The following is a 21,662-nucleotide window of genomic DNA, read 5'->3' as shown; positions in this document are numbered from 1 at the left end:
GGGACGGTCACAGAGATTAATCTGTTGTATTAGATAACGCTATTACGGGGATTTGTCTGGGCTGTGAAATGCGCATGAAATGCCTGCATATACAAAGGGAATGTCTTAGATTTAAATTGCTCAGCAAAGTCAGAATAAATCGAGGCGACTTTAGAAAGAGGAAATTATTCCATGGAGGGCATTGTTGGTTCTAATTGGAGAAATGCAGGTATTTGCCCAAACTTTGTGTCCTAGTATAAAGCACTTTATACACATACAACCACATATTACAGGCATATTCAATCCGATTTTGATTTGTCTGGTCGTCGCTGTTCACCTCTAAGTATACTGGTTGGTTAATTCACTCTCATTACAATAATTACTGGGCTGTCGCTCACCAATCTAGAAAAAAAACCGCACCAGTCAATTTCCAAGTTTTATTGCATTGAAAGGCACGTACAGTTTCCCGCCCGTTTTCACCAGGGATGCCCACGTACCAATATCAGTTTCCATGCTCAGTGTAAGCCACTGAGCAGATTTACGCAAACCCCTGGTCCACACTTTGAATTTACTTTTATTTCTCTTGGACTGGGTGTTAATAAAACCAACAATGATAGCCATATATTCATATCGAGTTTCTGCATTCTGTCACGGCCAGATTGAGGAGTCTCTCGAGAGTATATCTGTATCAGGAACATTGTGTAAGTCGAGGATCACCGCGCCAATTTTGGCACAAGAGGAGCAAATTACATGAGCGTTAAATGTACCGACATTTGAATAATTATTTTATTCAAAATATGAAAAAATTACTCACTATCAAGTTTATACAATTTCTCTTATCCTCTTCGGCTATTATGCACTAACTCTGAGACCATTTGAACCTCCATTGGCTACGTGTTTCCATTATTTTTGCTTTTTTTGTTGAAAACAGTTCCTTGGCGTACACTCAAAATCATGTCGAATCGCCTAGTGTTCAAATTGTTTGCATGTGTGTATGTCCAATGTTACTTTTTGAAGTTGAGTTTATTCCTAATGATCATGAGATCTTACTTGTTAAATAATAATCATATAACTATTGTTTGCGAGGTTAATATTTTGTACTACAACGTACTTTATTGAGAATAATATTACAATGCTCTTGTTCACTGAACGAAATTAATGAACAGATTATTCAAATGTTGTTCGTGTGCTGTTGTCTGCTGTAAAGTAAATTTTGCATATGTCATCAAGCACATTCCCCCCCCCTTTTTTTTTTAATTTCAACAGGTTATAACAAAATGTGCAAATCTGAAATGGACATTGGCCGAACCTTTACAAGCGTGTTTTCATGAAACTTGCCTTTGACTACGCAAATGCAACGATATCGAATTTCACGTATAACAATATAATTGCCCAATTACCCTCTGTCAATGTCTTCGACATAGCCAATACAAGGGCATAGATGAATATGATAGAGAAAAAGGTAAGAGTTATCTCTGGGGTCATTGCTGTTATCTTCTCTCTGAGATAACAAAACGGCGAAATTTCCAATCAGCTGATCAGGGCTTCGAAATGCATTTTATCCGTGTTATCTACAACCGCGCGGTTCTACATTTCAGTTTTCATTCATCGTACCCTGAAACTCGAAGCCAAAATAAAAATATTAAAACTATCAGAATATCCCAGTAAATTGCTAGCGTGTACATGATGTATTAGTGTACCCTTAGTGAACCTAGCGAGATGTTTTAAATCAAGAAAGCCAATCTCCGCGAACTCCTCGGCTTCGAAGGTCATTCCACGGGGGATGTTATGGTCTGCAGCCGTGTCAAGTTTCGACACGATCCATTCAATTTACCGGCTCTTTTCCGGGGTTAATTGCTTGCGGTATCTAAAAATACCCTCCAGAACCTCGCTGGCAGATTCAAAACATATGCCATCACGTGTACAGTGATAAGAAGTCACCGGGGATGCACGAATATGAAAGAAATCGTATGGTTTTGGAGTTTACGACATTTTTTCTTTCTGTTTAATGAGTGTATCAAAGCATGACTATGAGTAATGTTGCTGTACAGTTGTGTTTTGCGATTATGAATAAAAACCCTGGTTCTTAAATATCATGATTAGCTATTTCTCTATGTTGACGGATCATGCGAACAGTAACTTTGTTTCATGTTTGTCCAAGACTGCCTGTATGACAGAATTTTGTAACGATGTATTACTCTGCGTTAATAGACAATGTCACCTAAGTCTGTTTAATTTTTGACATATTTTTGTTTTGCTTTAACGAACAATCTTTAAATCAAAATGTGAAATCAACCATGGTAAATACAAAACTGGGTTCTGAAATGCACCTACTCTTCTCTGCAAAGCAAAAATAAATTCGAAAAAGCTAATTGACTGAAGTCGAATTTTAAATATTCTAAATCGATTGAAGTCGAATTTTAAAGCTCCTCTTCGAGCACAAATTGCTAAATTATGAAGTAATTCGTTAGATAATACACAACTGACAAACATAATAAGTAAAATGTGACCCTGGCACGAGGTATTCTTGGCAAAACGGATTCACTTAAACACTTTATCATTCTGGCAATGCGAAGTTCAGCCGTATCATGACTTGTGATAGCCTGGGGTGGCCCACTCGATGTTTGAAGCTAGCCCAGGGGGTCGACCATTTGATCTTGGTAACCTATAGATTGATCAATAGATTTTGATAGCCTACGGAGTTGACCGTTAGATGCCGCTAGTCTACTAGCCTTAGGAGTTGACTATAATTAGATCGTGATAGCCTAGGGGTTGACTATTAGATCGTGATAGCCTAGGGGTTAACCATTAGATCTTGATAGCCTAGAGGGTTGACTATTAGATCTTGATAGCCTAGGGGGTTAACCATTAGGTCGTGATAGCCTAGGGGGTTGACTATTAGACCTTGATAGCCTAGGGGGTTGACTATTAGATCGTGATAGCCTAGGGGGTTAACCATTAGGCCTTGATAGCCTAGGGGGTTGACTATTAGATCTTGATAGCCTAGGGGGTTGACTATTAGATCTTGATAGCCTAGGGGGTTAACCATTAGATCGTGATAGCCAAGAGGGTTGACTATTAGGTCTTGATAGCCTACGGGATTGAATATTAATCTTGATAGCCTAGGGGTGAATATTCGATCTTGATAACTTAGGGGTTGAACATGAGATCTTGATAGCCTAGGGGGTTGAACATTAGATCTTGATAGCCTAGGGGGTTGATTATCTGGTCTTGGGAAAGGGGTGGTCAAAATTTAAAAATATGCATAGCATTCTTAAGAGCTTTCTAGCTTGGCAAAAATTGTGTCAGTACGACAAAAAAATTGAGTTGAATTTCAAACAGAATATGCTTTCCCTCTGCAAACCCTAAAATTCCAGTACTTTGAAGACAGATTTATTAAGGGATCTTTCGATTATTATGAATGCTGGGTGTAATCGGGGAACGTAATTTTTTTACCTTTGGAAGGGTCGCGTCTTGCAAACATGGCCTGTTTATGATCAAATATCCATAGTGGACCACCCCTTATTCCTCCTGGCCTACCCTTTCACAATGACTAAAATCTCCTAAATGCTCTCATTCCGAACTTCCCTGTCTTACTATATCGTCTATATCCTGAAAAATGAATTAGCCTTTCGAACATGTTCAAAAAGTTCCTTACACGAAAACCCCGGGGGTACTCCCATAGAAAAGGCATATGGGTATGGGTCGATTTTTCACCCGAAAAACCCCTAAACAGTGGTCTATAACAAAGCAAATGTCCCAAGCTATAAGACAACCTTCACATCTAACAGAATAAAGGTGAAAATTCCAAAAAATTGTCAAAGAAATCCCTAACAATGGGTCATATTTTTGGAATATACATAGGTAGATGTTTTCAACTCGGAAGGCACACCCCCGTATGAAAATATCAAGCGTACCCCCTCCCCCGGGACGAAAACCCGTTATTATCTTCCGGCATCATAAAATAAACCATCAGACAAGAGAAGGCAGAAGAAAAGAATAATGATATTTGCTCCTGTAATAACCTGTTTCATACGATATTTCTAGCGTCATATGATATCGAGTACTTTGTTCGACTCAGTCGTTCATCTTTCGAAATTAAAATAATCTAGGGCGTTACCATAGCTACCAAACGCGGAACTCGCGGCTAAACTTTCCATTCGCGCTTGAGTTTTGATAAAGCTTCACTTATATAATTACTCGCTCGGTATCGTCAGCACCATAGCTAAGTGGGCACACTTGATGGAGGCAGATAGTCGGTGTAACCATAGACCCTTAAAACGGGTCTATGGTGTAACCCGTCCGGTGCTGCTCTGTTTATTAATTATACTATCGCTTCCGGTCACGATTCTGAAGTGTGAAAGTCCATTAGCTGCATGGATGTTCTTTTAGTCCGCTGCTGGCTGGGAATCCCGCTGTAAGAGACGAAACTCCCTACAGTAGCGTTAATTTTAGGCATTGTGTTGATGCTGTAATTATTAAAGGCTAATAGCTTTGTTCGCCATTCCCGGTCTATTGTCTATCCGTGCTTCACCAGAACTATACCGACAGCCGACGAAAAGTAGGTTTCTATAAACGGCATTGCTCTTCAGACTATACCGTGTAAACTGCAATCATACACGTGCAAGAAAAACTGATGACACTCTCTGCGGTGGAGGACCACGACCTTGCGGGTAGCTGAGGTCACGGGTCAAGAAGTTGGTGCCCAGGAATTCCATCTTGCAATTTGCTAGAACTTAAGCGGTTTCGCTTGCAAGGTCGTGACCTGGCGTGTCCCCTGTTGAAGGCTGACAGGCAAAGATAGCGCAAACTATTCACATCTTTATTACGAGGATAGTGACGTCATGTGAATGTTAGCTTAAACACAGCAATCACGCAGTGGGAATGTATTCGAGCGTTGAATACAAGTTTTTTGAAAGTGGTAAAATCGCTTTATAAATTTAAAAAAAAAAGCACAAATAAGAAATACATGGCTTCTCTTCATATTCTATGACAGAGAACTTCATTCTTGATAAAAGGGACGTGGCATTGGTAGAAAAAGAGTGCTTGGCGCTCAAAACTAACGGTGGTGTCTGTGTGACGGATATGTGTGATAGGGCAGAACGATTGTGCACAACGCAATCATTTCTTGATAGTTTGGGAATGTTTGAATTATTACTGTTGAGAACCGGTACGGTCTCTCTGTGAAGGAGAATGGTTTCAGCAGAGGCAGGCGCCATGCTGGTGACAACGGAGTGAGAACAAGACATTTTCTGGACACACGAATCGATCAGTAAAAAAACGTCTGAATATCCTTTACGTGAAATAGAAGAACATGTAGACACATCGAACGCAGCGCAGGATAGTCCCTGTGGATGGAGTTCTACTGTTGTTATGATTGTCAAAGTGCATCTATGAGAATATACTGTATACGTCTACCGTGCATGGTACCAGCAGTGACCAGTTTGAGTTCTCCCCGACACGACTTTTCGCGGTGGGCGTACGTCTGGCAGAGACCCTGCGATTCGCGTTCTTCCCTGTTGGAACACGCGCACGCCCTTCGTGTCTGGCAGCGCGTGCTCACAGCTGCACAGCCTTCGAATGCAGGCCCATCGCGGCGCGCACAAAACAAGGCACAGCGACTGTGGAGAGTCTAGCGGTGGGCGTACGTCGACGCGCAGAACAGCAATAGTATGATCAGACACTGCATGCCTGCTACCGTCAGTGTACCGTGGCGTTACAAATTACAATTTTTCTCGCATATTCCATAGGTGATTCTGATGAAACAGTTAGCCTAAGCCACCTCAATACACCACAATTAACATTCGTATCCAATTTCAACGATGAAAATACCTCAACCAGTAATCTTGACATGCTCCAATATTTAAGAACAATAAGTGACGAGTCGTCCCAGAGATAAAGAATAGAAGATAAAGTTGTAACTGCGAGATTATATAAATATTTCAGACCAGCACAATATTAATAAATGAACCGGTTTTGTAGTTTGCAACATCCATCCATCCATCAATTCATCCATCCATCCATACACATACATACATACATACACATACATATATAGATACATAGATACATACATAGATACATACATACATACATACATACATACATACATACATACATACATACATACATACATACATACATACATACATACATACATACATACATACATACATACATACATACATACATACATACATACACACAAACATACATACATACATAGATACATACATAGATACATACATACATACATACATACATACATACATACATACATACATACATACATACATACATACATACATACATACATACATACATACATACACACAAACATATATAGATACATGGATACATACATAGATACATACATACATGCATACATACATACATACATACATAATACATACATACATACATACATACATACATACATACATACATACATACACACCTACATACATACATACATACATACATACATACATACATACATACATACATACATACATACATACATACATACATACATACATACATACATAAATGGACATTTGAGCAATATTTCATTAGTATGTCAACGCAAACTCAGCCATTTCATGCATCAGTGAGTTTACATGTATCTCTATTGTCGCATTGAGTCTAATGACAGTTCTTGGGTTCAATAAACCTTCTTCATTATTTTTCGATAAATGTATACTTTAATGATCAAATAGGCTCATCACGGTTGTCCGGCAACGCCACTTTATAAACCGAAAGAGTCTCTTTTCCATTGTTTTCGAAAGTAAAAAATAGTGTTTTAAACCCAGCACCAGCCTTCTTTACTTTTAAATTTCCGTCACGATGTGACGTGAAATGCATCGAGAAGCAAGCTGTTTGTAAACAACGAGTTCGTTTTTGTGTCGTCGTTGATACTTGTTGTAGTTGTGTTGCCGTTGTTATTGCCGCCCGTATTGTTGACAAGTTCACTCTTGATGTTCAAGGTCAGTTACAGAGACCACATTACGTAATAGTCATATAGCACATCCTGTGAACTACAACGCTGATGAGGTATCTTCAGTCAAGTTTATCCATAGACAGTGGAGGGGGGAACCTCCACTGTCTATGGTTTATCCAACGATTTTATCAGTTTTCATTAGGAGATAAGATGGTTAATAAGGCCGGTGGGGCTAAAACATGTCATCCAAACGGAGCTATTGGCATATCGCTTGAAGACTGAACGTTCTTTGTTCTTGGTCTTGAACTTTACGATGAATCGATTTCTCCAGAGACAGCTTACTATTTGTCTTTCAAAATGTACGTCGTGCTCACATACATGTGCCTTAATCAGTTGTTGAAATGATTGCCTCTCTCAGTGACAAAATGATTCCGTTTGCTTCATGAAAAATCCTGGTGAAACTTTAAAGGGAAAAAAGTCGTCGGAACTGTGCCTGTGCAAGTTTCTTGTTTACAAACAATGTATTTCATGCACGATATTTAGATGCACCTCATCATCATAGCTGCAACATTTAAATTATACGATGCAGACATGTTGTAACTTTAATGTTGTAACCTTGGATGCAGTGTCGTCATTTTTCGTATCGGTCCCATACGACCTTTGAGCGCAGTTCCGACGACTGTATCCCTTTAATATATGAATCAGGGAAATTTAGCTTGAAGAGAACTGCATGATTTTCCACTTTTTAAAATTAATTTCCCGAAGTGTATCTTGCCTGGAAAGATAATGCACTCCTGTAGTGCGGTTGTGGTGCGGTTATCTTATCAGGGGCTCAGGACCAAGTTACACGAATTTCTTGTAGAAAGAGGGATATTTTTATACATTTGTCTCGGATCCTATAATAAACATATGTACTCCATACAATATTCAGAATGTATGCATCTTATCCCTGATATAATTGGACGTAAGACCGGAATAGCGGAGGCCGTGCATAATTTAATGGTCGTGCTGCCGGTAAGATTTCATCTGGTCAAGTTGTGGTGTCGGCTTTCTTTATGCTGGCATGAACTAGTTTCTAAACAGAGACTTATTATATTTTGTAAAGTTTCAAAATAAAACGATATTCAAAAATTGATAAACGCTACAGGGAGGAGACTGTATTAATCAACGAGTATTTTAAAGCTGCCGCGAAAATTAATGATAGCACTGTTACAGTATTACCCAAAAGAAAGTCACGTTTATCAAAGTTTACACTCTGAAGATTATAATAACGATGCGCAAATCTAATGCGCATGATAGCCGCATATACACAAATTCGCTTCATCTTTTTGACCTGCACGACAAAATTTTCTCGCCCATATTTTGTTTCTGCTACACTGAATACACTGCGATTGCCGCAAGCATCGTTGCCTCAATCGTTAAACACTGAGGAAGAGAGATAATGTTTTTATTTTGCTTCTCTCCTAGTGTTCTATGCCCTGGTGCTATCCGAGCTACCTTGCGACGCCGATCAGTAACGGTCGACTATTTCCCTATACGCCATACTACTTGTACTTATCATATACCTACATTCACTACAATCTGCTCAAAGCCTGCCCACGACGTTTTCTGATACGCGATAAGTTCCGATGCTTGCCAAAGCAAAGGTCAAGATATCCCAGTGCGTTCCGCGGGCGTTATCACTGGAAAAGAATTGAAACCTTACAGTTTCCAGGATCTGTATTTACGGAATCACGGGCATGCGCAGAAAGCCAGGGGCATCTTACACATAAACGTGTCACGAATTAAAGAAAACAGCGAAACCCATGAATATGAATTCATGTGTCCTATTCCGTTTTCTAAATTGCTTGAAGGAGATCTGATGTACAAAACTAATTGGTCGAGGACTCTAAAGTTATCTTCTTCAATTCAAAATAAAAGTTAAACGTATGGATGGATCGATTGATAGATAGCAAAACAGATAGATTAGAGAGATATAGATACTAATAGATAGATAGATAGATAGATAGATAGATAGATAGATAGATAGATAGATAGACAGATAGACAGATAGATAGATAGATAGATAGATAGATAGATAGATAGATAGATAGATAGATAGATAGATAGATCTTTAGATAGATAGATCTTCAGACAGATAGATAGATAGATAGATAGATAGATAGATAGACAGATAGACAGATAGACAGATAGATAGATAGATAGATAGATAGATAGATAGTAACGTAATAACTTAAAATTTGCTTAAAACAATAAAAACTTTAACGAAACTTATCTATTGCAATTATATCTTTGTCATCAAAATGTTTCCTATTTGTTTCCGTAGAAATGCTTTGTTCTCATCCAGTCTTTATAACTGCACATAGTTTGACAAAATGAGATCAACTTTTGTATGTATGTCTCTCCTATGAGATGATGTGCCATCTATATATACAGTCCCTCACTGCCATGAAAAATGTGTCACATAATTCATCCAAGCCATCGACAACACGTTGAAATTTCAAATTCTGACTATACTGTGTAGGCATATGAGTGATACAGTTGATAAGTGCCGCAGAGCGCCTAAAACATTTTGACTAATTCCTTTCAAAAGCAACCAATCCTTTCATGCTTACCCTCCCCCCCCAAAAAAAAAAACAACAATAACAACAACAACAACAACAACAACGTATTTTGGTAGGATCGTCATGTAACCAAGAGTCGGAAATTGGATATGGAGGTCATCAAAATATCTCGAAAAACAGAACACATAATTGACCATTTTTTCACACTCTATTGACAAGATATATTAATCATTTGGTGTATCATATATTTCGAAAGACTTACACTAACGCAGGGTTCAACGATTTTGATCTGAAATACTTATATCGAAGTATGTTTAGCTTTATGTTGAAGTCATGATGATTATCGCTTGTATGGAAGAAATTTGTTCTTTGTTGTCCGCGTGTTTGACTGGCAAGTAACTTTAAAAGTTCTTGAGATGGGGTGTTCAATTTCACTGCGCAAACAACCGATAACTATCGCCCGAAGAATCTGTGCACTGCTCAATTGTTTGAACATCTGCTCCGTAATTAAACGTAGCAACTGGCGTAGAAATTCCTTTTCCACACAGCCCCCCCCCCCCACCTTTCCGATTCTGATCTGACAAATACGTGGCAGATCGGTCTCGTCGGCGAATGGTAATACGTCCTAACCTGAGGCTAGGTCGCATAAGTCTGCTGAATCGATTTGGGAGAAGCGCACTAACGTCTGTGTCTGGGAGAATATTGAACCGACTTGTTTCTAAATTACTGTTCGAAACACAGAAGAAGTTAGTACATATTGGTGGCGATCACAGATTTCCTCTGTCACGTACGCTAACGGTTTTCGCCCCAGGGATAAATGACAAATTGTTTTAGAACGTTATTGATAATGAAATGTATCGTACTTCTAAAAGGTTCTTGCGTCGAGATTCGGATACAGTTATATATCCTATTGGCACTTATATTTCCCAAGTAGACAGCGTAGAAGCAGCAACGCTTCTATCAGTGTAATTATACGTTGATCGAAGACTGCTTCGATAATTCTAAACGCTGGCATAAACTCACGTAGATGTGCCAAGCGGTGCTATTCGGATGAGAAATACGCCATCACGGCGACATGCGCGCGCGGCGTCTCTGAGACACACTGCCATAACGAAACTAATGATATCAAAGGTTGCAATACGACCATAGGCGAGGACATAGCCCACACGAAACTTTTGATTTAAAGGAGGGTGCCAAAGCTCATGGAATTTTCACGACGAATTCGAGATCTAACCCTTGCGGTGGGGTAATAAAATGTAGATCAAAACCACGTATAAACCCAACACAAAATACAAAGTTCGAAAATAAATTAGAAAAATTATGAGAACAGTTCACTGTCGTTAAAGCCGGGACGTAGTTGATATATGTGTGAACGGTCACCGCCAATTCAACACGTGGGTAGTCCTCCATATTCGAATTTCAACAAGCGGCTCGCCGCTCGGTGGCAACGCGTCCGGAATGATTAAATTTAAGTTACTAGGCCATGACCAAAACATTACCGACTTAACCTTTGGTGAAGCGCCAGTGACTGCTCGCAGAGTTAATTACTGATTTATGTGCGATCGTACTAGCCTTGAGTTGAGTGGGTCTTACATCACCTGGGAAGTAATAGCATTACATGATGTAAACAGACATTTTTATACTTCAGAACGTAAACAAATGATACCACTGGAATAAGATTACATGACCAGTCACCCAGTAAATAATTCAGTGTATGTCAAATGTGGCAAAAAAAAACTGTAAAAAAAACCGCAGCATGCTTACACGTTGTAAATTTGATGTCGCTCAGGAAACTGAGTATATTTCTGTTTTTAAAGGAGCACGAGCATTAACATAAAAGCAAAAACTTTATTAAAGAATATGCCACATGTACTTGGAAAATTTGGGGGAAAATCTAAACGCCCTGCTTGCCACCGTCCATCCCATGACACCTCTAGGAACCCATCGCTGAGGTAAAACACCCTCTACTTGCCTCTCAATCTTTCTTGTAAATACACCCTTCCCTATTTTCCCCACAGTGAGATGGAATCGCCCCTCATCTTCATTTGAACATGATATTCATCAACGCGTGAAAAAATTCGCCTTGAGCTTGAAAAAGACAGTGTCGTGGAACACATTGGCGCCATTTATTTTTTTCTCACAGCTGGTGTTTCGATTCTGCCGTGATCCATCGTCGTAAAAAATGTGAACGAGACACGCTGCAGGCACTATAATGGGTAATATTTTACACATATGGAGTTATCAAAACATCTTACTTCTGCTTCAAGTCTTAGGCATTGAACTTGCTGATATATCCATATGCCAACATGCAGAGAGTTCAACCCGCTCTTACTCAGGGCTGGTTCTCAGAAATATTGTGTTCAAATTTTCGCAGTCATTTAATACTTGACTTGTCACAGTCGACTAGTAAAAACTTAATTAACTATATATTTAAATCTGGTAAGATAATGCAATGAAAATGTTTTCTTCTATGTATGCAGACTCCTCCCTCCTCAACATACGTATTACATACATACATACATACATACATACATACATACATACATACATACATACATACATACATACATACATACATACATACATACATACATACATACATACATATATGAACAAGTGTGAGCAATCAACTATCACTCGCGAAACTTATACCGTACATTCATGGCAGTTGCAGCAAATATCAAAAGCACGTATGCTCAGTTATGCGAAGGCAAAGACATCCCTATACGAGTCAACTAGTGTAGCAAGAACCTAGAACAATTTTTACATTTACGCAGAATTGAGCAAAAACACAAGCACGGAAGCTAATGAATAAGCTTTGACGCGGATAAAATCGAAGAGAGAACGCCAACTTTGGGACACTCATGGGTTTTTTCCAAGGGTTGTATTAGTCCTTGGAGTAATTTGCATTCCACCGAATGCAAACATTGTTGAAGTCATTCATTATAAACATCAGGGAACGGTGTATTTTTTTCCTGAAAGTCGTTGGCACTCAGCCTTAATGTGCATTCTTGAACAAAACTGACGTCATGAAATCATTTTTTCTAGTTAAGACTTCCTTGAAATTACCCCCAATTCATTTCATTTGAACACGCACACATTAAGCAAAGACGGTGGCCACGGTAGTTTCTTTTGTCATGTAAATTCATTTTGATCGCTTACACGAGAGTGTACATTTCCACTCCGCCGCGTTATACAGGTTGACATTTTTATATATCGGATTAACAAAAGTGTGTTTTCCAACACTTAAAGGTAATTCAGCAATCGATCACTTGCTGAGAAAAGCGTGAAAACATCCATAAGGTGACATCATTGAACTTGATATTTATGACGTGACTGTATAGGCCTACATGCAGCTAAGGTTAGTTGGGTTTTTTCCCCCTTTTGAAATGAGAAATTTGATTTCAACTTGTTGAACGTGTCTCCACTTTTGAATGTTTTCTTCAGATCAACAAAGTTACTATATTTCATTGCATTTTTCATTTCGCTATGCTGTTCTTTTTGTGGTGGTACGTTTACCGGGTTAATTTCTTTTAACCGAGCTTTCTGTTTTTCTTGGCACTTTATTAACTGTGTGGAGTTTTATTATTTTCTCTGTTTAGCCCAATTTTAGCTGTGTTGTATAATTCTATTTGTTCAATGCATGGAATCCCATGTATGGATGCATTGATTTAGAGGAATCAAATGAAAGAGAAAATGCAATGAAACAATGTTCCATGGCCTGATCTATCTAATAAGTTGGTTTTCTCTCGTGATGATAAGACACATGGGTAGGGTATGATGGATGATGGCCGACTAGTAGCATACGCATTTTTCCCAAATAGTTTTCCTTGTACGTGCGCCAAAAGTCTTGGCAAGGTTTTCCAATAGTAGTGCGTGCAGGCAGAGAATACCTACAAGTTTAGGCGTGAAAATATGCAACACGATCGACTTATTTCATTGTTGACCGCGTTGATATCATGAAAGTTTAGTTCATCGAGACGAACACGCGAACTCTTTACTTCGATGGACAAACGAAGGCGTCTGTTTACTTTCTATCGGGATATTGGGGTATCTAGACATATGTAATTCCGTTTTTACAATTCATTTCACGGTTCGTAGGCAACCGCTTATGCTAGGAATGCCGTTCAAGCATACACGTAGCTGTCGCCAATTATTGAAGATGGAATCGACTACTTCACCATTATCGAATGTGTCAATGTACATTTGCATACGGTCATTATAGGCCTTTTTCTTGGTCTATCCTACTACCGGCTTATGTTTCCCTTGGATATCTGCAACTGCAATTTTGCATTTAAGTAAACGTGCCCGTGGAACGCTTCTTGTGCGCTGAAAGCAATAGGGTCTTTGCAAAACAGCAATGCAAAAGTCACAAGTAAAATTGAATCTCCAAGGTTGTACAAATATGAAAAGATTTCCAGAAATCTCATCACTATCAGCGTAAAAAGGACGTGGGTGCTCGAAAGAAGAAATTCCCTGCATTTTATTAATTCTCGTCCAATGTAGATGCTGAAAAAGATACTATAATACTATTCAGAAGGGCCCCATTATAGCAGAGTGAATTAGCTTGCTTCTGTACTTTCACGACAATGATCCATGCCATCGAGTGGGCGCATTTTGTCAAAACACGCAACCTTTCTTTGGGGCAAATCTCGCGAAGGAAACACGTTTTGATGGTCACTGAATGAATCGCTTTCTTTACTAAGATGCCAAGGGGTTCACAGCTGAGTGCCATGAACTAAAAGTGTCTCGCGAGATCTCGTTGAAATAAAATGTGATGTGAGACAAGGCCAGGTGTGGTGGTATGTGTAAAGTTTAGTAAACGTTGATGACTTTCCTACGGCCTTAGACGCAGCAGATCACGACATGTCATTTTCCTCTTGCGTAAGACAACGTCCTGTTCAACAGTGAAACCATGCAAGATCTCGTAATGTCTCGTAATGTCTCGTGAAATCCGGAAATACGTCTATTCGTTCAGTGACGAATTAGACCCATAGTAAGTAAATTCTTTGTTTTGCGTTCCCTCGCTCGTAGGCTTTGGAGTTTTACGTGGGAAACAACCCATTCTTGCAGAATTTTCCATTTTTGGTGATATTCTGTCAAAAAAATCCAAGCCATAGCCCTGCGAGAAAGCACTTCCTCCAACATTCGCACAACAACCAACGTGTTGACGTAAAACCGCACTCTCTTTTCAAGTATATCGTTACAGAAATGTGCATGTTGTATGAGAAAATTGCCAAAGAATAAAAATTGAACTTGTGGGAAGTCAGTTTGTGCTTTATATGTTTGACCGCTTGCCGGCCTGAACCTTTCGCAAATTTGAGTGGCCGAAAAACAAAGAATCCACTTAGTTTGGCCCTGGCATGATTAAGCGAGTATCCAAAGGCTCATAGATGAATGGTTATAAAGAGTGGCTCGATAGCACTAGCGAAAATTAAATTCAATAACACTTATCAAATGGGACAAAGTTGCCACAAACGGCAATGAAGACGTTTGGTGAGTAGACGATTGCGGAAGACGTGGATCAACTGAAGGCCAATTCAACTTCAGACGTCCCCTGTGTTTTCCGGATATGTGAAAACGAACTTTGAATATTAAGAACAACAAATTAAACATGACGCTGTACACCATTCAAAAAATACGTATGAGCAAACTCGATCTTTCTCCCGCTCTGACGACAGTTCATTAATTCATTACCGATGTAAACTTTTGACTGCAGGGCATTCAGACGCACAAAGATAACAAGCCTTCCCTTCTTTGGCTTCTAAGTTATTTGGAATGGGGATCCTGTTCATGATCGCCCTCGCGTTTCTTCACTCCTTTGGCCGAAAAGCTTTTGGTAATATCACAGTATTTTCTATCGGTGAAGAAACACAACCTTCATACGCGGAATGTCATATTGCACGTTTTAGTTACTTCGCACGATGCTGGGGATGAGCTGAAGACTTCTCTGCGTCAAAAGCGGGATTCCTCGTTCACATGGCGAATGCGCTGCTTTGTAAATCGAGATTTAATTTCTTGGAGGCGCGACCTTCATGAAATAAAACGAATTCTTGCGCCTACTTAAATTACTGGGTTCGTACTAACCCAAATAAAACATAAATTCATGGGAATACCTGATGGTGTTAAAAGCACTCGTCAAATATTCTGCAATTTGTCTTCTACGTTTGAGTTCACTCAAGTTCAAGGGTGGTTGAAAAGCCTCGGAAAATCACAACCCCCCCTCAAAAAAAAAAAAATCCTGAAAGTGCATTGCAATAAAAATAACTTTTAAGTTACTTAGGCAAATAGTGAGATTTTCACTTTTTTATATAATTTTTGCAGTGCGTGCAACGGTAACAAAAACTGATTATCGGGACTGCTAAACACCTTGCAAATCGCCTTCAACCTCGGCTATACGTATAGTATGGTAGAAGGATACGATAGAGTGTCCGGAAAACGATTGTAGGTTAACTTGATTTAAGGCGCCAACATCACACTGTAAGATACCCAATACAATTACCAGCAGCAGCTCTTTATTCATTCATCACACATTAAAGCTCGCATTTCAATTAGTCTGTCTTATTGTAGGAGACGACTACACGCATCTGGTTTCGTCTCTGAAATAAGATCAAATCCCCGAATTAATTCTTTCGATAAATAATAGGCGGCGGATGTGCAAGTCGAGGAAAGGGGAGAGGGGTACTTTCACGGCAATGAACACGGGACCTGAGAACTTGAATTCAAAGATCAACGATTGTTGTTAACAAGCGCCGCTATGCTGCGTGTATCAACGCCATCAGGCGACAACTCTGAGCAATACAGCAATACGTTCCACAAATCCAATATAGATGTCAGTCCCAAAAAAGGTGTTTAATTATTTTTTAAGTAACGCAAGTCAGTATAGATTTTTCTCTTCCAAAACAAAACTGTATTAATCATACAATTGTTTCCAGATGGAGCAAACACTAGAGGGAACGGCCCAGTGAAAATTTTCACGTATCAAGCCTTCCAGCGAACCATCGTAAAATCGTTTGTCGAGATTGTAAACTTTTGGAATTGTTACAGTTATAACCCATGGGTCACGCAATTTCGGTCTGCACTTCATTGAACCACGGTGCCCGCGTTACTATGGTGCGGATCTCAGACGTCATATACCTTCTGGTGGCCTGTTGCATCCGGGCACTGCTCGCACGATCGCCTTCCGTGACGTGGGGTAAAACGCGCTGAGACATCTGGAAAGGCAGAAAGCAGATCCTCCAGAGTTTAAGTAGGGAATTTATGAATGCAGCGGATACGTGTATCCATGAACGTAACGCTTTGCCGTTTATGCCTGAAACAAGCTCAAAGGCTCTTTACTCTGATACGGTTCAGCAAGTCACGGGGTAGCCTTCGGGCACGTGACATGTGCTGAAAAACAAAAAAATTCAAAACAGAGGATTCCAAAACAGACGACACGATATCCTCTTGTCAAATACTTGAATTCACTCACAGTCAATATAATTGCAAAAGATATTCTTAATATACTCTCATTTCATCCACAAGAAACATCTTAATTCTACATATGTAATGTTTTGGCAGTATGCTACACTTCATTGATTCACCCTCTGAGAGTCATCATTTACTGTGTGTGGTTTTGTAGAAGTGTTTGGTAAGATTGAGCCGACAAATATTAAAGTTGCGAGAGCGTGGACGTCTCCAAACTGACGCTACGTGAGAGACAAAATCAAACTCGCGGTTGAGATACCGTGTCGATCGAAGCTGATGAAAGGTCGAGTATTTCCTTAGGGCAACCCTAGAATACGTTAAACCATTGTTCTTCTCATATTATAAGAGGAAGAGATTTTTACAATAATTAAGTGCGTGCATGCATGCATGCATGCAAGCATGTGTGTGTATGTATGTATGTATGTATGTATGTATGTATGTATGTATGTATGTATGTATGTATGTATGTATGTATGTATGTATGTATGTATGTATGTATGTATGTATGTATGTATGTATGTATGTATGTATGTATGTATGTATGTATGTATGTATGTATGTATGTATGTATGTATGTGTGTGTGTATGTATGTATCTATGTATCTATGTATCTATTATATATGTATCTATTATGTATGTATTATGTATGTACGTTTCTTCAGATAACTGTAAATGACACAATGATTGTTATTTATTGTCGATTAAAGTTTAAACGTCATAAACTTGTGCATAAAGCAATCATAGGAGCCATGCGTCACAGTTGAAACAGTACTGTTTCAGCAACATTGACACGAAATGTATACGTCAATAAAGCCCAGCAGAATTTGAGCAAATTTATTGTCAAAGGTAGTATTTCCGAGGGAATCCCTTGCTCTATCTAGATCTATCAAATAAATAGGGCAGTGATACCACCAGCATGCAGATGGAATTCAAGGAAAATAAAGTCTTCCCTGAACTCAGTGAACATTCTCTACATTTCAATAAGACGCAATGAAGAAACGGAATGAAACGACAGCTTGCCTCCATCAAGGAGGAGCAGGTCGGAAACACGGTGAAACCTGATTTATCGATGAACGCTGAGCTTCGAATCCCCGAGCAAACTCAAGAGCACGTGAAGCAAATATACACCACAGCGGAGGAGATATCCAAACCAAGCGCAAGGAGTCCTTATTGCGTCAGAGAAACGGCGCGAGGCAGCGGTAATTGCATATTTGAACACGTACTGGCGCATGACAAAAGGTGTAAGATGTTTGGGTAAAAGTGTTTATTGAGCTGATGACCACACGTCCGGATTTTATATTTCAGTGCATTTGGTCAGATTAGTTAATCCTCTGTCAGTTACCGATGAACGCTGTCAATCATAGATAATTTATTTGCTGTTGCTTTCTACCTTACGACATTCGGATAAGTCAAAGGGTAAGTTTATATATATATATATATATATATATATATATATATATATATATATATATATATATAACACATTCCTTTTGAAAAGATATATCGATATCTGTGATGCGTGCATTATATATCCATTATATATGCATAGAAAAAATATATATGTAATCATATATGTGTTATATATACAGACCTATTTGAGTGTTATATATATATATATATATATATATATATATATATATATATATATATATATATATGAGTGTTTATTTAGATGTGTTGTAAGTGGATGGATTGCAATGATAAACGTTCTGAATGTGATGAGGTTAACACAAAGTCGTAATTGTAGAGTATCGGCAAAGTCATAAATCGCCATATCTTTGAAAATTATGGAAGGTTGTCGAAATTTAGCCGGCACTTATCAATTACTTATTCTGTCAAGCCTAATCTTTTTTTTTTATCTAACAGTGGAAAATCAGCTCCTAAATTTAGACAAGAGAGTTTACTTCTGGCGCGAAAGTGCCTGATTATTTGGCGAGACAGTAATCATTGTCGTTAGAGGCGATCGGTGCACATGCGGAGAGATCGAAGGCATTACATCGAGTCCTAGTCGGGGGTGTTTCGGCTAACACTGATGGATCATTTGTGCGCCGTCTCCATGGCGACAGACATCTGTTTGTTTCGCTGCGCTGACCACGCAGTGATGTTAACCCATGATAATGACCTCATGATATGTAACGGGTGTTTAGTTCCTGTGTTTCATGGCGAAAGATGCGTTGAGTTTGGAACAAGCCAGAAGAGCAAATGTATTTTACGAAAATGACAGTAGATGTAACTCTTTTTTTCCCCCATTATTTTCGTTTTCAATGTCACCTACAGTTTATTGTTGTACTCCCCAAGACATATTGAGACATACACGGTATCAAGCTTTTCAGCTCAGCCGGTACATGTGTAAGCTGCATTGTTATTGTTGACAAGTGAATTCTTGTCCGGACTAGAATTCATACGTAGACAATAACAGTGCATTTTACTCGTACATACGTTGTGCCCAGAAGCTGAATAGTGGGTGTTTAAACATTCTTTGGGGAAGTAGAACAAGGAGTTACGATTGACATGCAAAACAGCAATAGTGAAAATCTCATCAAATCTTACAGCTACTGGGCCAAGCCTCAATGACGAACGATTCCTGGGGATACCGGGGAAGGGGGCTGGGATGGGAGGCTTCATTATACTTAAGAATGGAACGGTTTTAGGACTGTTGACATAAAAAAAATCATGACAAATTAACGAAAAAAGGAAGGATGGCGAGCGATCAGGAACCCTTACCACCGGAGATGCGGAAATTTGAAGAAGCCATCGTCAGCATCCAGCAGCTCTCACGGAAGCTCGTTCTCGACGCAACTGTCTGACACGCGATACAAGTTTGGAGACTGTGGCGGTTTTCACAGTCTTGGCGAAGAGATGACCATTTTAATGCACTTTTGGTCAAGGGCGTACATGCATCTCCACCTGTCCGTCGCACGGTCCATTGATCTAATTGAAATTTCGGTTTACAGAGAGGCACGATAATTGGCTTTAATTATATCGCACTCGATTTCCTGTGCGCCCAACGTGATTAAAGTAAGTGTTAGCAGACGCCAAACGTTTGAATTAGTCGGTCTGAAATTTCGCGACTGGACGGCACAGCTGAGTAGTACAACTCGCGTTGATGGAATTCGGTTTGCATTATTAGCCGGCAGTCTCACAGCGTTTTGTTTTCATGATACACACAGCACTCCCTCAGCACTCGCCTTTTCATTATTCTCGGAAACAGGAAAAAAAAAACACGGAAAAGTAATTTCACTTATTGTTCTAAGAATAGACCGTACAGCGCGTATTGAATGCTTAACCGAGATATGACTTGGTGAAATTGACACGCGCCCAGGACACTGTGAGATATTCTTTGGGTTTTGCGATAACTGAAGTATGCGTAGGCTTCGTAATGCATTTGCACGATTGCTTATGAAATAAAGCCAGTCCGCAGAATTTGCGTCATTCGATTCAGCAAACAACTCTGCCTTCCTGGCACAACCTCGGGAGTTCACGCACCCGTCTTGAGACCGCAGCTATTTTTGAATATAGCTCGACCGCTTAATTAACTTACCTTTGGCGTTGGTGGGAACGCGTTCTAAGACAGCAGCGATGTCCTCTCTCGATGCATCCGATTTTATGGTGAGAAATTCAACAACCACCAGGTTGGCCTGCCTTAGACTGAAAATAATATCTCTGGCAGTTCCTTGCCAGTATGCATCCGACGATGAAATAACGACTGAGTACTTCCAACGAAAGCGAAGCATTATCGCCGAGAGTGCGTTCGCAGTTTTAACATTAGATGAGACCGTCCTTGCGAACGAACTATAGGTGCTTCGGTCGGATAACTCGCTTTGCGTGCACGTCCAGGACACCAGAGGGGTAGTCCAATAGCCGGCCAGGCGAGCGATCGGTTCGCAGGCCGCGTAATCAACGGGTCCAATGATTGCATCCAGAGATTTTTCGGTCAGCAAGCCGACCAATTCTACAAGTTCCCCCGTACCGGAACAGCTACTGTTATGCACCAAATACTCTAAATTAATATTCGCGAGGAACTGTGGATTGTTTTTTATGTCGTCAATGGCCAGCTCTGTTGCTATCTGCGGCATTGCCGACGAGTACAGGGAGTCACATCCCAGCGGAGCCAGCAGCCCGATGGTAAAGTTTTCACCGCCCTTGCATAAGAATATGTTCTGCATCAGTAGAAGGAGAGAGGTCCGAAAAAATACACGATTAAACAACTCGGAAATATCGCGTGTCCCACTGACTTGGTTATGAGTATGGATCATACCCATTTTACGGCGAGATCTTCACTCTACCGTCAAGATGTGGCGTTACTTTCAGCAAGGAATAGCTCGATCAGATGGCTAAAGTCGCCGCAAAACATCCTCTGTTCCCATGGCAACATCCGATGGTGTGATGTTTTTTCTCCCGATCTCTCCCAATTAATGACACGCAAGAGGAAAAGTACACGCGACAACGTGTGAGACAGACAGTGAGCCAACTAAGTTCCCGACTCGACTCGCGATCCAACTCACTCCCGTCGAAAACAGACCCCCTAGCGGCTCATAAAAATGTAGGTCGTTTTCATTTCACGGCGGGTGTGAGGCGAACGTACTGAGGAGTGAACGCCAGCGGGAGATGAAATATTCAACGGCGCCACTGCTGCTCCGACTCGCCAAGAAAGAAACAGCGGAACGTTGCATTGTGCAGAACCACGAACGGTTTTTATTAAATTAATGTTC

General features: G+C 39.9%; 1 protein-coding gene across 2 annotated transcripts in view; it reads right to left on the bottom strand.

Annotated features, from left to right (window-relative positions):
- LOC139118982 (retinal guanylyl cyclase 2-like) overlaps positions 1–21,436 on the bottom strand; it is a 99,375-nt gene extending 77,939 nt beyond the window's left edge. For both annotated transcript variants that reach the window (XM_070682584.1, XM_070682583.1), the window contains exon 1: positions 20,492–21,436. In XM_070682584.1, coding sequence (XP_070538685.1) covers positions 20,492–21,212 — 721 coding nt within the window. In that variant the 5' untranslated portion in view covers positions 21,213–21,436. The remainder of the gene's footprint in view (positions 1–20,491) is intronic.
- Between the last annotated feature and the right edge of the window lie 226 nt (positions 21,437–21,662).

This window comes from Ptychodera flava, chromosome 19 (genome assembly GCF_041260155.1).
Source record: "Ptychodera flava strain L36383 chromosome 19, AS_Pfla_20210202, whole genome shotgun sequence".
Lineage (NCBI taxonomy): Eukaryota > Metazoa > Hemichordata > Enteropneusta > Ptychoderidae > Ptychodera > Ptychodera flava.
The sequence above is the reverse complement of the archived record's forward strand: the minus strand, read 5'-3'. Positions and strand labels throughout refer to the sequence as shown.